This window comes from Salminus brasiliensis, chromosome 5 (genome assembly GCF_030463535.1).
Source record: "Salminus brasiliensis chromosome 5, fSalBra1.hap2, whole genome shotgun sequence".
Classification (NCBI taxonomy): domain Eukaryota; kingdom Metazoa; phylum Chordata; class Actinopteri; order Characiformes; family Bryconidae; genus Salminus; species Salminus brasiliensis.
The window spans coordinates 3404202-3422380 of NC_132882.1; the positions used below are offsets into that span (position 1 = coordinate 3404202).

An 18179-nucleotide genomic window follows, 5' to 3' on the forward strand; every position below is an offset into this window, starting at 1 on the left:
TACAGGATTTTACACTAATATGACTCCGTCCGGCCCGGAGTGGGAATGACGGAGACGCCGTTCTCCCCCCTTCCAGTCAGTGGAGCATCAGCATGATCCTGAAGCTGCTGATTTAAGGCAAAATTGATACATCATGATGCTTATTTATATATTTTGGTTTCCGATTAAATGCGTATTAAATAGACTATTAAACAGTGTTGACGATGTCTGTGCAGAATATAATTATCATTATAAATAATGCAATAATATTAGAAGCCAAGCTGTCGATTATACACATGATTCTAATTACCATCAGTAAAAATGTGAGCTACAGGGCAAGACTATTGCTAACATGTATCTGGATCACAGTAATACAGAAATATGGTTCATCACCATAATTCTGCAGACAGTAATGGCTTGATTAAACTGCCGCTGTCGAACAAGCTCATTGTTTACATTTTTGCCCCGTTCCCTTTATAATAACAATAATAAAATGAATAAATAAATAAAAAGACGCCGGGAGGTCTAGCTTTGCTTTCCGAAGCGCGATCATTTTTGTTACATGGCTTCGTTTGCAGATTCACAGCTTCGGTGCAGAAGCAGAGACGTGGTACCTGTGGGAGTCGGGTTTAGGAGTGAACAGAAGATCCTTCAGCTTGGGTTTCTTCCTCTTGGAGGCAGCCTTTGATCTCAAGGGTCTCTTACACGGCTGGTTAACAAGCCCCATCAGCCTAATCATCCTGTTGGGAGTGCAGTCGGAAGACGAGAGGACCTTATTAAACATTTATGCCGTTTGAACACGAGGTGAAAACAAGACAGCCGAAAAGAAAACAAAATGTATTCTTTAAGCGCGCCGGAGCGCCGGGCTACACCGTCCTCCGACAGGCCATCCTTCATGCAGCTGCTGCTGGCTGGGACTTCAGAGAGAGAGAGAGAACAGGGCTCGGTGATTTACACACAGACGACACACGGACGGTTAGTCTCTCACACATGGAAATACTGATTTCCTGGCAACAACGAACAGTGTTCTAATAAACGGAGAAACCACAGATACCGGACCACTGTAATGATAGCAGAACCTCATCGTGACCTCAATGTGCAGTAATGGACTCTCTATACAGTTTATTTATCTGCTCAAACAAGAGTCCATCAGCAACCTGTACGCCAGACCTATAGGACGGGGAATCACGAGCAAAACAAATTTACAAACAAGAAAAAAAAAAAAAAAATCCAGCAAATCTAAAAATACAAAGAATAATAATAATAAAAAAGGTTTGGCTCCTCTATTTGTCTTTGGGTTTGTAGACTTCTAGACGTTGTATTTTTGTCTTTTGCTAGATTTGCTGTCGCATTTCTGAATTTGCTGCCCAAAGTTTAGATTTGCTGTCGCATTTCTGAACTTGCTCTCAAATGTTTAGATTTGCTGTCGCATTTCTGAACTTGCTCTCAAATGTTTAGATTTGCTGTCGCATTTCTGAATTTGCTGTCGCATTTCTGGATTGGCTATCCAATGTTTAGATTTGCTGTCGCATTTCTGAATTTGCTGCCCAAAGTTTAGATTTGCTGTCGCATTTCTGAATTTGCTGCCCAAAGTTTAGATTTGCTGTCGCATTTCTGAACTTGCTCTCAAATGTTTAGATTTGCTGTCGCATTTCTGAATTGGCTATCAAATTTCTGAACTTGCTCTCACATTTGCAGTGTGACTTTTGCACTTGCTCTTGCGCTTTTGTACTTGCGTCACTTTGCTGCTACATTTCTGAATATTCATATTTTCAGATGTGCTGTCGTTTCTGAATCTGCCGTTTCAGCTGCTGTGTCTGTTCTCGTGGTGTGGATCTTACATATTCAGTCCTGATTTCCTGATTTTCTGATGTAACTGTTTGTGAATCTGTTTCGCACTCAGGGCTCTGAAACAGCAGGACGTGAAGGCGTCTAACTTTCTTTGTCTCGTCCTCTCCACTCTCGTACACCGACTCTCGCTGTCCAGACTCTCTCTGGCAGACCTCTGGCAGGGCGCTCGTGCACTCCAATCTACTGAAGCTGACAGAAGGGAGGGGGAGTGCGCTACTTAAAACTAGACTGGAGCACACTGCAACCTTGCTTAGCCTGCATTACAGGCTAAATAAGAGTTGAGCTTACCTTAACCCCCACGGACACAAACTAAACCTTCTACATCCCATAACCAAACAATCAATCGTCCGGATCCCAACCAGGTGTCATAAACTTCCATGTATCATACCAATTTATTCACTAACTGTTCCTAACATCCCATAACCAACCCAGATTTATGAACAGATGGTCACTCACGTAACGCTGCTGATGTTTAGAGGGACCGTTCATCAAAAGTATAAATAAACAAATCGTGTTATTTAATGATTGATCAGTCGATCAGACACCAGATGCAGTCGATCATTCAAGACATGTTCAGTACCGGACGCTTGCATCTTTACTTTACAACAGAAGACCCTCGGCAACATACGCTGGATTTCGAAGGTCATCGGTTATATTGGTGTCTCAAGAGCTCCTCCAGATCTTCATTAGTTGGTAAATGAGGTGGCTCGGGAGACACGCGTGACTTACTTTAGTCTATCATCTACGCTGAGGAACTGGAACCACTTTCACATCGATGCTATCATCGATTGGTAATCAGACTCTGTGAACTGAAAGCCTCCAAATCAGACGCTATGAGATGAAAACCGTGCCCTAATGTAACCATGCAGTTAATACACTGTTTTCCTTTATAATAACATATATCAATAGAATAAACTTCGATTCTGCAAGCACATATAGGCTTTGGGCGTGTTTTTCAGAGATGAGATCGTGACAGTCTAAGTCAGTCAAGTTAGCAGCATTACCACATACTAACTAAAACAGTTACCGAAATGAAACACGTCGGATATCAAACATGTCTTGGCTGATCGGCTGAATTTGGGATGTGTGATCAATCATGTTCATGTGAATTTTAATAGAACTTCTCCTTTAATGCATCATTTCTTGAATTAAGCTTAGGTATTTAATATAATATATAAAAAAATATATATCAAATACCTATGTGATACATTATACATTGTGTTGTATATTTTTAATATCTATATATTATATTTACCTATGTAGACAGATCGATAGATACTTTAGTAATTCTGAAGGAAATTTAGCAGCCAGAAGCAAGTGCACAATATAGCACAATAATACAACACAATAATTACAATAATAACAATAAATAGAAGAAATGTAACCGGAGATGCAAGGCAGGCATTATATGTAATAACTAAATGATACATTGTATCTTGTCTTATATATTTAAATAACTATATATTATTTGCCTATATATTATATTTAATCCTTATATGATACATTGTAACCTTTTAATACCTATATATTATATTTGCCTATATATTATATTTAATATCTATATGATATATTGTATCTTGTCTTGTATTTTTAAAATATCCATATATTACATTTAATCTTTATACGATACATTGTATCTTGTTTTATGTATGTTTAATACCTATATATTATACTTGCCTATATATTATATTTAATCCTCATGACACATAGCATCTTTGTAATACCTATATATTATATTTGGCTATATATTATATTTAATCCTTATATGATACATTGTATCTTGTCTTATGTATGTTTAATACCTATATATTATATTTGCCTATATATTACATTTAATACCTATCTGATATATTGTATCTTGTCTTTTTTTTTATATCCATATATTGTTGAATCTTTATATGATATATATGATATATTGTATATTGTTTTGTATTTTTTAAATATCCATATATTCCATCTAATCTTTATATGATACAGTGTATCTTGTATATTTTTAATATCTACGTTTTCTATTTAATCCTAACATGATATATTGTATCTCTTCTTGTATTCTGCACCAGACTCCAACAACTAACAGTGTTTGGTTGTCCTGTACTGAATTAAATAATAACGTATATACAATAAAAACATCTCCAAACAGGTTATTTAATCTTAGAATATTCTCTCATCAGTGCTGTAAAGAGAAATATGAGATATTTAGATCACTGTGAGACATCACACAGAGTGAGTGTGTGCTATTTCAGGCTGGACCGGTTACAGAATAATTTGACCGCTCCCACGTTTACATCCAACATTTTCTGCTGATATCAGACTCCAACCCATACTCCCACCCACACCTGTGTGCCATCTCTGCCTGATTCTGTGTGCATCCTGAGCAGTTTTACAGCATTAGCACAAACAGAAGCTGGTCCGAGTGGGTTCTAGCAGCGTAACAGTGCGTTTCTACACACTTCGCTTACCACTGGCGGACGGTTGGTGACGGGTCCGAACGGGCAGGGGAGGTTCATCTTGTTCATCAAGTGAAGAACCTGTGGAGGAGGAAAAGTTCAAACACTCAGCCAGAATAAAGGAGCAGAAGACGGTGGTTCGGTGTGTGTCTGTTTTCATTGTGCTGCCTCACACCTGCTGTTACGCGTCTCTCAGACACAAACAATAATTGTGACCCTGCCTCCATATGCAGCCAAGATTGCTGCGTGGGAATACATTTCCTAGAGCCTAGGAGCTGAAAGCCCTCACTTACAGAGCAGCGCTTTTCACAGTGCAGCGCCGCAGCACCACCATCAGGCCTGAGGGAGAACTGCAGCCCTTTCCTCGGGACTCGGCGAAGAGGAACAGCTTGACTCAAAAGAAAAACGGTAAATCTGGGAGTTACGCCTCCCACACGAGCGTGTTTTCACAATTTCCCCTAAACAGCCAATCTAAAAATGGGTGATTTCATCCTCGGAGTGCGGAGCTGAGTCATAAAATCGAAATAAACACCTCATGCCGACTTATTTGTAAAAGATATCGCTGCTAATAAATGGGATTTTAACATGTCTAGCCCTGGATCACCAAGCCTGAGCCGTACCAAAAATACAACACACATATTAAAGGGTCCAAATCACGGAAAAACACATTTCCCAGGCTTTTAATAAAGGAGTCGTCTGATGCAGTTTGTAAATCCTGTTAGATTTGACATCCCCCAGAAACGGAGCTAAAAATCAGCCCGTTGTAAATCGATCGTTTTTGTGATGTCACAAAATCCAACCCATTTGCATATAGCGACGCGTTGTGATCCACCCATTCAGCCGACAGCGCTTTAGTTTAGATTAGTTTAGCCCAGGCCAATGGTGAAGCTAAGAAGCATTTTAGTCCGAACTGCTTTACATTAAATACGCTAAATGGACAAAAGTATTGGGACACCTGCTCTTCTTTCATCGTTTCTTCTGAAATCAAGGGTATTAAAAAGAGCTGATCCTGCTTCTGTTGGAGTAACTGTCTCTACGGTCCTGGGAGGAAGGCTTTCTACTAGATTTTAGAGGAGCACTGCTGTGAGGATTTGATTGAGTACAGTTCTTCCATTGCTAGACAGCTCAATGCTGGGGGGGGTTGTTATATCCTTAGCCCTAGCCCACATCTTCACACATAGCTGAAGGCATTCATTAAAGGTAAAAGGTAAAGGTGCATGTATTTGTCACTGTACAGTGTACAGTGTGCAAATATGTCCTCCACATTTAACCCATCTGTGGTAGTGAACACACACACTAGTGAACTAGGGGCAGTGAGTACACACACACACACACCCAGAGCGGTGGGCAGCCAACTCCAGGGCCCGGGGAGCAGAAAGGGGTAAAGGGCCTTGTTCAAGGGCCCAACAGTGGCAGCTTGCCGAGCTCATTAGGAGGGGTGTCCACAAACATTTGGACATATAATGTGTGTGTGTGTCTCTCTATCTTAAAGAAACAGTAACAAGAAAAAAACAAAAGACTATGAAAATTTATGCCATATTAAACCATGCGAATGTCATATGTAAGCGGACATCTCGAAAGCAATTACACAAGGCGAATGAAACAGGTGACGGGTAACTGGCATGAACGTGTCTGTGAGCTTTTGTTACATGAGCAACAACAAAATGGAAAAAGAAAGAACAGAAGAAATGATCGGCTTGTACTCACCTGAACGTAGAACTTGGGCACGCTGAGCAGAGTGTGTGTGATGTTTGTCACAATCGCACTTGAAGGAGGAGGGTATAAATATTTCAGTGTGGGATTTGTTTGAAATTTCAACCTGTGAAGGAAGAAAGCACTGTGAACAGCAGACACTGCCAGACGTTTAGCCTCGGAGAGGGGGTGGCAGGTGAGGTGAAGAACTTTCCTCAAAATAGCAGCAATCCACCCTAATCCCGAAACTGGCTACATATGAGGCGTACGGTCAGTTGTGTGACTATGACTGAGGAGTTGTGAGGCTGTAAGCTGGGGTAACGTCTTAGCCTAGTGGGGGCTATCGCTGGCCTAAAGCAGAATTAGTAGTATTTTTACTCCTGAGCTCCCCTGACAAGTGAGGAGAGTAAATACACAGCAGTGAATACAAACAGTGCTTGTGACAGCTGGACACATGCATTTCTGGACAAGCTGATCCAGAGATCCAGAAGCAGCATCTGAAGGTAGAGAGGTAAGTGGACTGAGGCGGTAAGGGTAAAGGTGCAGGTATTTGTCACTCTACTATATACAGTGAAATGTGTTTGACACACACACACAGACACACACACACACACACACACACACACACACACACACAAACACACACTAGGTAACTAGGGGCAGTAAGCATATACACACACACACACAGAGCGGTGGGCAGCCAACTCCAGCACCCACAGCAGCACAAAGGGTGAAGGGCCTTGCTTAAGGGCCCAACAGTGGCATCAGTGCCGAGCCCGGGTATCGAACCCACAGCCCTGTCATTAATAGCCCGGAGCTCTAACCGCTGAGAGACCACCACTGCCCCAGTAATACTACAGGATTTTACACTAATATGACTCGGGTTACGCAGGTTCTGTGTTCTGGCATGTGAAGCCAGGCTCCGCCTCTTTTCGGACTGCTGCCAATACGGAGGAACGCGCCGGGTGGCTGTAGTGACTGCGAAAACGTCCAGGGTGGCCATTTACTTCTCCGAGTAAATGGCCACCCAGCCCGACCTGCTGGAAGATTGCCCGCTGAGGTCCCCTCTAACTGCGTCAGACCAGCTGCCACCTACCAGTCCGACCAGCAGGCCCCCCACCCAACACCACCCATACCAGACCAGCGGCTCACCCTCCTACCACTGCTACCTGTTTAATGACCATGTTCAAACCTAAATGGACTCGTAACTATCTGCACTATTAATATTAATATCACCACTATTAACTATCTGCACTATTAATATCACCTCTATTAACTATCTGCTGTATCTGGTTTGGTAACTTTTATCAATAATTAATAAATAGTTCTGATCAGAGGAGGACGGGTCGGGTCCCCCTTGTGAGTCTTGGTTCCTCCCAAGGTTTCTTCCTCCAGCTCAGAGGGAGGTTCTCCTTGCCACTGTCGGCGTTGGAGCTCACTGGCGGTCTTTGATCCTTCATGTCTTACGTTATTTCTTTTTTTGTCTCTGTCAAAAAAATTATTTTGACCACTCTCATTGCATGACCGTGACCCGAAACAGGCTTATTCTCAAGCGTTATCCAGGTTTTAATTAAACACAGTCCTTCTCCTGAGCTATTACAGCTGGAGTGTGAGTAGAGTCCAGGCTGCCGAACACTCTACTTCTTTAAATACAGCGAAATAATGGAGATGCATGACTACTCGAACAGGCCACAGAGGTCTACCTGCCTACACACTAAGAAAAAGGTCAGCTTGTCGCTGGTGGGGTCAACAGTAATACGCCTTTATTCAGGGCAGGAAGCAAGTCTTCTGTAGAATCTTATTCAAGCCCCATACCGTCTCAAACTCTCACACATGCTCTTATTAATTTTTCCTTAAGGCCTTATTTTATTTATTTGACTTATTTTCAGGTCAGGTCATCACTCTGCTTATTCACACACTCCGATTAGCCCATAAATATGTTCTATTATACTGGATCTGTTTGGATTGAGCATCATGGTGAACATCACAACTGCAGCTTTACTCCAGCTAATGCTAACCCCACAAGAGCTTGCTGTCTCGCTTCCGTTCTGGGATGCATCCGTCCGTTCGTATGAAGGTTAGTTTCATTGGTTTAATTTATTCATCTACTCAGAATTCCTCCCTCTGTTTGTGATCGGGGTTCTGCCAGAATTCTGTGTGTTCCTTGTACACACATCCAGCACTAATGCACTAATGCTTACCTTTTTTAAGGACTCTGTGGGTCCCCAGCTTCCAACAGGTAACAGACGCCTGTGATGACCAACATCACTCTAGAAGTGATGTGGGGAGGAAGCTCCATCAACCCATCCCTGAGGGAGCAAGGCCAATTGTGCTCTCTCAGTTTCCGTCTGCTGATGGCTACTGGAGTACTCTGAGCCCTTGTATATAGTGTGTATGTGTGTGCGTTTATATATATATATATATAATAGTCCACAGAGGTCTACAGTAATAGCCTCTATTCACGGCAGGAAGCAAGTCTTTAGTAAGATCTTATTCAAGCCCCATTCCGTCTCAAACTCTCATACATGCTCTTATAATTTTTCCTTACAACCTTTTTAAATTATTACACACACACACACACACTATATATATATATATATATATATACACACACACAACATACAAGGGCTCAGTGTAGTCCAGCAGCCGGAATCTGAGAGAGCACAACTGGCCTTGCTCCCTCAGGGGTGGGTTGATGGAGCTACTGGTGTGATGTTGGTCATCACAGGCGTCTGTTACCTGCTGTATCGAAGCTGGGGAGCTGCACGTTCCTCCAAGCATGCTGGCGGCCTAATGATGCAGTACCAGCGGCAGGAGATTCCTTAGGGAAGGTAAGATTTGCATTAGTGCTGGATGTGCGTACAAGGAATGCATATAGAATTCTGGCAGGATACTAGTGCCATAGACCAAGATATATATATATATATATATATATATATATATATATATATATATATATATATATATATATATATATATATATATATATAGGCTTTAGAAGCCAAGCAGTATTTCACACAATGGCTTAGCCAATCAGATGAACCACAGATATAGATAGAATTCAAGAATCAAGAACTGGCCTTAATTAAGTGGCCAAATGCTGCCAGTGTGAACGCAAATGAGTATGAGCTTCCACTAGCCAAGAAGCAAACTCCAGACACCACAACAGCACACGCCTCAGTCTTAGAGTAAGAGGAGGAGGAGGAGGAGCAGGTACCGTACAGCAGGTACAGAAAGGCCAAATCTGATCTCTGTTGCAGCCCCCCCCCCCCCCCGATAAAGTCGTTCAGTTTGACAGCACAGCTTCGGCATGTCTGAGTGAATGGAGAATACGAGTTCTCCTCTCTGAGGTCGTGTCTCAGCATCTGTGTGACAGGCTGATCATTCTGGGTTACGTCGGGCCTAAACTGAAGGCTTTTCTGCAGCGATGATAACTCCGGTACACGCGAGCCCGTGCTCCGCTGCGCTCGGAGCGACGGCGGCGACGCCGCGCTGAAACAATAAATAAATAAATAAAGGTGTCAGTGCTCGCCGTGATGGAAGGTGAGGTGACTCCACTACTCCTGCTGAAATTGTATCTTAGCCCCGAGCCTCTTTATCAAATGCCACCTGCTGCCACCAAATGGCAGGAGCAGAAGGGCTGTCAGCGCCGAGCAGCCACCGCAAAACACTCGCTCGTAATTGGACATGAGGCTGCTGCTGACAGTCAGCTGCTCACACACACACACACACACACACACACACACTCACACACATACACTCGCTCGCTCCATTTCTCCATAAGCAGTGGGTGCTACGTGGACCACAGGTGTGCTGAAGCCTGAAATGCTGACACACACAGGTCCAGAGTTTCTGCTGTGTGTGTGTATGTGGGAGAGAGAGTGTGAGTGTGTGTGTTTCAAATGTCTGATCCAATCATAATCAAGTGTTTGAGAAAATTGATGAAGTCATCGCTGAAAATGCACAGACTTCAATATTTTAGGCCAAAAATACAAACAAAAATTCTGCTTTTATATTGATTGTATACAAATAATAATAATAAGAAGAAGAATAATAAATATCACAATAATTAAAAGAATTATTAAACTATAATTAATTTGAGTATTTAACAAACACAGTGAGTCAATCTGAACCCAAAGGAACTTAAATCTGTTCTTCCCAACTAGGTTAATCTTAGTCTTGTGTGAAAAACAATATACATGTACAATACACAGACAATATACAGCCATAACATTAACATCTACAGTGAACAGTCAGGTCTTGAATCTGAGACACTTTGACAAGAACCCAACTGTGATGTTCTAGACGATGACTGGGTCATCAGAACATCTCCAGATCATCAGGCAGGTCTTTTGGGGTGTTCCTGGTATGCAGCGGTCAGTTCCGCTCCAAGAAAGGACAACTGGTGAATTGGCGACAGGGTCACGGGCAGCACTGATGGAGGCCCCGCCCACCTCGCAACTTACAGGACTTACAGGATCTGAGTCTGAGTCTACGTCCAGGTCCTCCAGGACGCCTTGGGGAGTCCAAGCCTCAAACAGACAGATCTGTGGTGGCGGCGGCACAATGGGGACCTACTCAGTGTTAGTGTGTCACCTGGAGTAACGTTGGGAGGAAGCGCCATCAACCCACCCCTGAGGGAGCAAGGCCAGTTGTGCTCTCTCAGACTCCGGCTGCTGATGGCTACTGGACCACTCTGAGCCCTTGTATGTTGTTTTATTTACACACATATATATATATATATATATATATATATATATATACACACACACACACACACAGTATATATTTAAAAATGATGGCTTATGGCACCAGCGATGGCTCACTGTATTTATTCCTGAGAACTTTTAGCCCCCCCCAGCTTGGTTGAGCTCCCCTTCTGCAGACACTGGCACAGGAAAAGGTTCCAGCAGACCCGTATTCCCAACTAGCAGAGTCTGGAGGTGATGAGCAAAATTCTCCCAAAGTCCCCGTTACGATAGTGTGACTATAACAAGGCAAGACTGTGATGTAACAGTTTGGAGGGTTTGGAATTGGCCTGTTTTCCAGCTCTGGTTTGGTTAGAGGTTCTTGGATTGACACTTCCATGTACTCTACGCTTAATATTTTGCTCTCTCTTTTTTTAACTATGGGCAGATAAATACAGTTCTCCACTCTAAAGCCCCTTAAATATGCAGCAGGACAGGTCTGTCAGTTTTGGTCAAGTCTGCACATGAAGAGTTCTCACTCACCCGAGACCTGGAGCGATGCTGGTATCGATGAGAGGCACGCTCGGCTGTTGATTTTCCTTTTTCTCTTTTCCAGCTTTCTGATCAGCACCCCTAAAATTGGAAATTATAAATCGCACAAGCTTCTCTTTCAGGAAAAAAGGAATGATCCTGAGCATTCAAGCTCAAGAAGACTTCTTTTGAGATCGATGGCCTAAAGAACTTCAGACGAGTTTGAATTTCTGCCCCGAGGCATTAAAAAAAAAAAAAAAAAAAAAAAAAAAGGCTGGTGCTATCGATTCAGTTCTGCCTACCTGTCAGGAACTGCTGGACTGTTCAGCGCAGCGACGTTCTCCTGATCCTTGGCAAACTCGACGACTAGCGTATGACCCAGAATTCTCAGCTGATGAAGCCTCTTCAGCGCCTGCAGGGGGGAAAGAGGAGACATCGAGTCATCTTTAAGCAGAGCAAAACAGAAGCAAACTGCAGGAAGATCCAGACGAGGAATAAGAGGAGGCTGGAGTTTTACCTTAGAGGCTGAAATCTCGCTGGAGAACGTGGCGAAGGCTGTGTGTTTCTGAAGATGAAAACACAAAGAGGTCAGGAGATCAGGATTCTGTTCATCACCACACCAAAACACTCAGTCAGGAAACCCTCTACCCATCTACCAGCCAGTAACACGTATTAATCAAATACTAAAAGAAGTCAGTGACTAATGGAAAGTTGGTCTTAGTGCTCTTAACAAAGGACAAACAGCACAAATGCTGAGAAACTATAACAAAAGGCTGCTCTGAATTCAGCCAAACATGTAATAAAACCCAATAATGTGATAAATATTACTAAAGTATTGTTATTATTATTAATAATAATAAATATTATTGAATTGTTTAGTTTTTTTAATTTCATTATTAATACAACTATTTTAGTGTTATTAATAATAGAAAATAATAAAAATGAATAATAATTCAATTATAATAATATTTATCACATTATTGGGTTTTATTACATGTTGTCGAGTTTACGAAGGATCAGGGTAACACTGCCAAACACATAATAAAACTCAATAATGTAATCTTAATGTAAGATTATTATTATTCTATTACTAAACCTTTTCATTCTATTCATTTATAGTTCATTTGAGTTTTATTCATTGAGTTTTATTATGTGTTTGGCAGCGTTATCCTGATCCTTGGTAAACTCGACGACATGTAATAAAACCCAAGAATGTGATCAATATTATTAGAATTGAATTATTATTAAATATTATTTTCATTCTATTCATTTATAATAATCTTTATTACATTATTGGGTTTTATTATGTGTTTGGCAGCGACGTTATCCTGATCCTAGGCAAACTCGACGACACCTAATAATGTAATAAATATTATTACAGATATAAATATATAAATATAAAAAAATAACAAAAACCCCTAAATATGTATATATAGTACAGGCCAAAAGTTTCAGTGCATTTTCTGTATTTTCATGCCTATTTACATTGTAGATTCTCACTGAAGGCATCTAAACTATGAATGAACACATGTGGAGTTCTGTACTTAACAAAAAAAGTTGAAATAACTGAAAACATGTTTTATATTCTAGTTTCTTCAAAATAGCCACCCTTTGCTCTGATTACTGCTTTGCACACTCTTGGCATTCTCTCAATGAGCTTCAAGAGGTAGTCACCTGAAATGGTTTTCAGGTGTGCCTCATCAGGGTTAATTAGTGGAATTTCTTGCTTTTTCAATGGGGTTGGGACCATCAGTTGTGTTGTGCAGAAGTCAGGTTACTACACAGCTGACAGCCCTACTGGACAACTGTTAAAATTCATATTATGGCAAGAACCAATCAGCTAACTAAAGAAAACGAGTGGCCATCATTACTTTAAGAAATGCAGGTCAGTCAGTCCGGAAAATTGCAAAAACTTTAAATGTGTCCCCAAGTGGAGTCACAATGAGGTTGGGACCACAACTGATGGTGCCAACCCCACTGATGAAGCAAGAACTTCCACTAATTAACCCTGATGAGACACACCTGAAAACCATTTCAGGTGACTACCTCTTGAAGCTCATTGAGAGAATGCCAAGAGTGTGCAAAGCAGTAATCAGAGCAAAGGGTGGCTATTTTGACGAAACTAGAATATAAAACATGTTTTCAGTTATTTCACCTTTTTTTGTTAAGTACAGAACTCCACATGTGTTCATTCATAGTTTTGATGCCTTCAGTGAGAATCTACAATGTAAATAGGCATGAAAATACAGACAACGCATTGAATGAGAAGGTGTGTCCAAACTTTTGGCCTGTACTGTATATATAAATAAATATACAGGGGTCACAGTGTGGTGCTTGCAGTCAGAATATCCAGTACATGCTATTAGGGTAAATACGGTAATTCTGTAGTTTTTCAAAAGCAAGTGCCACCCGGAAACCTTAAGCTGTTAGCTGTTGGATTTGCATGGTATTGTGGGAACTGTAGTCGTTTAGATGTATTGCTAAGGTTACTGTAGTCTTGTTTGACCCTGTTCCTGGCTACACATCGCTGTCCATGGACCGTTGGTTCTTTGGTAATGTGGGTGGATTGCTGTCGAACCCAGCCGCCTTTAGCTTGAGCAGATATTCGCTTGGTTCAGACCCGGTTTGTGTTTTACCACTCAGACCGAATAAAGTGGGCATGTTCCCCAATTCCCCCTGTTATTCTCCTGTAAGTCAGACTTACTAAAGGGCCTTTGACTGAGAGCACACGGACGAAACAGGCACCAAAATACTTCAGCAGGTCCTCCTTCTCCTCTCGGCTCAGGTCTGCAGGCAGGTGCCTCACTATCAGAGTTTTACTCCTCTTAGAGTTCACACCGTCCTCGTCCTGCTCTGCCATGACTCTGCAAAACACAACACAAACAGCATGGCATGAGCTTCAGGTTCCTCTTCATCATCATCATCATCATCATCATCTAAAGCACTGTGTTCACCAGTCCTTCTACCAGACGAGGCGGTCTGAGCTGATTACAGTGAGAGAGCTGGTCAAACTCAAAGATCCTCCCTCAAATGTAACGGCCCCACACCCAGCAGATTCATACTGGATTAAAACTACTCCCCAAATATTCCCATCAGACTATAAAAACTATGCGTTCATACTGGGTTAAAACCAGTCCACAGTTATTACTGCCAGACTGGAGAAACTACATTCACTGCAAATTCATACTGGACTCAAAATGATCCCCAATCATTCCTATCAGAGTATAAAAACGATGTTTCTGCAGAATCATACTGGGTTAAAACCAGTCCACAGTTATTACTGTCAGACTGGAGAAACTACATATACCGCAAATTCATACTGGGTTAAAACCAGTACACCGTTATTACTGTCAGACTGGAGAAACTACATATACCGCAAATTCATACTGGGTTAAAACCAGTCCACAGTTATTACTGTCAGACTGGAGAAACTACATATACCGCAAATTCATACTGGGTTAAAACCAGTCCACAGTTATTACTGTCAGACTGGAGAAACTACATATACTGCAAATTCATACTGGGTTAAAACCAGTACACCGTTATTACTGTCAGACTGGAGAAACTACATATACCGCAAATTCATACTGGGTTAAAACCAGTCCACAGTTATTACTGTCAGACTGGAGAAACTACATATACCGCAAATTCATACTGGGTTAAAACCAGTCCAAAGTTATTACTGTTAGACTGGAGAAACTACACTCACTGCAAATTCATACTGGGTTAAAACCAGTCCACAGTTATTACTGTCAGACTGGAGAAACTACATATACCGCAAATTCATACTGGGTTAAAACCAGTACACCGTTATTACTGTCAGACTGGAGAAACTACATATACCGCAAATTCATACTGGGTTAAAACCAGTCCACAGTTATTACTGTCAGACTGGAGAAACTACATATACCGCAAATTCATACTGGGTTAAAACCAGTCCACAGTTATTACTGTCAGACTGGAGAAACTACATATACTGCAAATTCATACTGGGTTAAAACCAGTACACCGTTATTACTGTCAGACTGGAGAAACTACATATACCGCAAATTCATACTGGGTTAAAACCAGTCCACAGTTATTACTGTCAGACTGGAGAAACTACATATACCGCAAATTCATACTGGGTTAAAACCAGTCCAAAGTTATTACTGTTAGACTGGAGAAACTACACTCACTGCAAATTCATACTGGGTTAAAACCAGTACACAGTTATTACTGTTAGACTGGAGAAACTACATATACCGCAAATTCATACTGGGTTAAAACCAGTACGCAGTTATTACTGTTCAACTGGAGAAACTACACTCACTGCAAATTCATACTGGGTTAAAACCAGTACACCGTTATTACTGTCAGACCGGAGAAACTACATTCACTGCAAATTCATACTGGGTTAAAACCAATACACTGTTATTACTGTTCAACTGGAGAAACTACACTCACTGCAAATTCATACTGGGTTAAAACCAGTACACCGTTATTACTGTCAGACCGGAGAAACTACACTCACTGCAAATTCATACTGGGTTAAAACCAGTACACCGTTATTACTGTCAGACTGGAGAAACTACATATACCGCAAATTCATACTGGGTTAAAACCAGTACACCGTTATTACTGTCAGACTGGAGAAACTATATATACCGCAAATTCATACTGGGTTAAAACCAGTACACCGTTATTACTGTCAGACTAGAGAAACTACATATACCGCAAATTCATACTGGGTTAAAACCAGTACACCGTTATTACTGTCAGACTGGAGAAACTACATATACCGCAAATTCATACTGGGTTAAAACCAGTACACAGCTATTACTGTTAGACTGGAGAAACTACACTCACTGCAAATTCATACTGGGTTAAAACCAGTCCACAGTTATTACTGTCAGACTGTAGAAACTACATATACCGCAAATTCATACTGGGTTAAAACCAGTACACTGTTATTACTGTTCAACTGGAGAAACTACACTCACTGCAAATTCATACTGGGTTAAAACCAGTACACAGCTATTACTGTCAGACTGTAGAAACTACACTCACTGCAAATTCATACTGGGTTAAAACCAGTACACTGTTATTACTGTTCAACTGGAGAAACTACACTCACTGCAAATTCATACTGGGTTAAAACCAGTACACAGCTATTACTGTTAGACTGGAGAAACTACACTCACTGCAAATTCATACTGGGTTAAAACCAGTTCACAGTTATTACTGTCAGACTGGAGAAACTACATATACCGCAAATTCATACTGGGTTAAAACCAGTACACCGTTATTACTGTCAGACTGGAGAAACTACATATACTGCAAATTCATACTGGGTTAAAACCAGTCCACAGTTATTACTGTCAGACTGGAGAAACTACATATACCGCAAATTCATACTGGGTTAAAACCAGTTCACAGTTATTACTGTCAGACTGGAGAAACTACATTCACTGCAAATTCATACTGGGTTACAATTACTCCCCAATTATTACTTTTAAACTAAAAAAAAAAAAAACTCCACACCCTGCAAATTCATACTGGATTCAAATTGCTCCCCAGTCATTCCTATCAGAGTATAAAACTACACTCACTGCAAATTCATACTGGGTTAAAACCAGTCCACAGGATACACTGTTAAAATGCTGCTACTGGTCCATTCATCACTGAGTAGTCTGGCTTCATTAGACCCAGTATGTTTGTCAGCTTAGTGATCTACTGGGTCTTATGAAGCCAGACTACTCAGTGATCTACTGGGTCTTATGAAGCCAGACTACTCAGTGATCTACTGGGTCTTATGAAGCCAGACTACTCAGTGATCTACTGGGTCTTATGAAGCCAGACTACTCAGTGATCTACTGGGTCTTATGAAGCCAGACTACTCAGTGATCTACTGGGTCTTATGAAGCCAGACTACTCAGTGATCTACTGGATCTTATGAAGCCAGACTACTCAGTGATCTACTGGGTCTTATGAAGCCAGACTACTCAGTGATCTACTGGGTCTTATGAAGCCAGACTACTCAGTGATCTACTGGGTCTTATGAAGCCAGACTACTCAGTGATCTACTGGGTCTTATGAAGCCAGACTACTCAGTGATCTACTGGGTCTTAGGAAGCCAGACTACTCAGTGATCTACTGGGTCTTATGAAGCCAGACTACTCAGTGATCTACTGGGTCTTATGAAGCCAGACTACTCAGTGATCTACTGGGTCTTATGAAGCCAGACTACTCAGTGATCTACTGGACCAGTAGGAGCATTTGGGCAGTGTACCCTGTAGCTCACTGGAAACCAGTCCAGTGATTCAGGAACCAGAACCATGTGTAAACCTGTAATCCTGGTTCTGTTTAGCTCGTGCTGCTTATGGGAAGTCCAGTTGGGACAGTACTCAGTCCTGCTGGAGGTAAGGGCTTGGATCTAGATCCTGTTGGACACTAAACCCAGATTCACAGAACCACAACACCTGTACTAGATAGCTAGCTGGCTAATACCAAGCAAGGACTAGCCACAATGCTAACAAGCACCCATCCAAATCAATAGAAAACCGAGCTAATGCTAATGCTAACACTAACCCTAGCTGCTGAATAACAGCAAACCTCGTCATTTAAACAAAACAGGGGTCTTTGTTGTTCATTAAGGTTCGTTTAAAAACACAAACCTGCATTAAAGTGCAACAAAAAGCGAAGTTTATCCAGCGCCGGAGCCTCCAACCACCACCGCTCCTGAAACACACGCGGGCTCGATCCCAACCATCCTCATCCACACTCGCCCTGTGCACTAAACACGACGCAGTGCACGCTGTGTTTCGAGTAGTGTCTCGCCCTCTACACCCCAATAGAGACGTTAGGATTAAGAAAGCTTTGTAATTAAGAAGGACTTTGATGCTAATTAACGGCAACGAAATAAAAAGCTATTCTGCAGCACGTGTATGCACTACAAGTGCACATAGGGACAATTTGGGACGCAGCCTATGCGCTAAACGCGCTATAATCG

General features: G+C 41.6%; 1 protein-coding gene across 1 annotated transcript in view; it reads right to left on the bottom strand.

Moving 5' to 3' along the window:
• rnpc3 (RNA-binding region (RNP1, RRM) containing 3) overlaps window positions 1-17931 on the bottom strand; it is a 32770-nt gene extending 14839 nt beyond the window's left edge. Inside the window, exons 1-8 of the mRNA XM_072679144.1 lie at window positions 17759-17931; window positions 13893-14052; window positions 11706-11753; window positions 11491-11600; window positions 11201-11290; window positions 5985-6096; window positions 4290-4358; window positions 594-751 (exon numbers count right to left, since the gene is read on the bottom strand). Of these exons, the coding sequence (XP_072535245.1) occupies window positions 594-751; window positions 4290-4358; window positions 5985-6096; window positions 11201-11290; window positions 11491-11600; window positions 11706-11753; window positions 13893-14052; window positions 17759-17790 (779 nt within the window). The 5' untranslated portion in view covers window positions 17791-17931. The remainder of the gene's footprint in view (window positions 1-593; window positions 752-4289; window positions 4359-5984; window positions 6097-11200; window positions 11291-11490; window positions 11601-11705; window positions 11754-13892; window positions 14053-17758) is intronic.
• Between the last annotated feature and the right edge of the window lie 248 nt (window positions 17932-18179).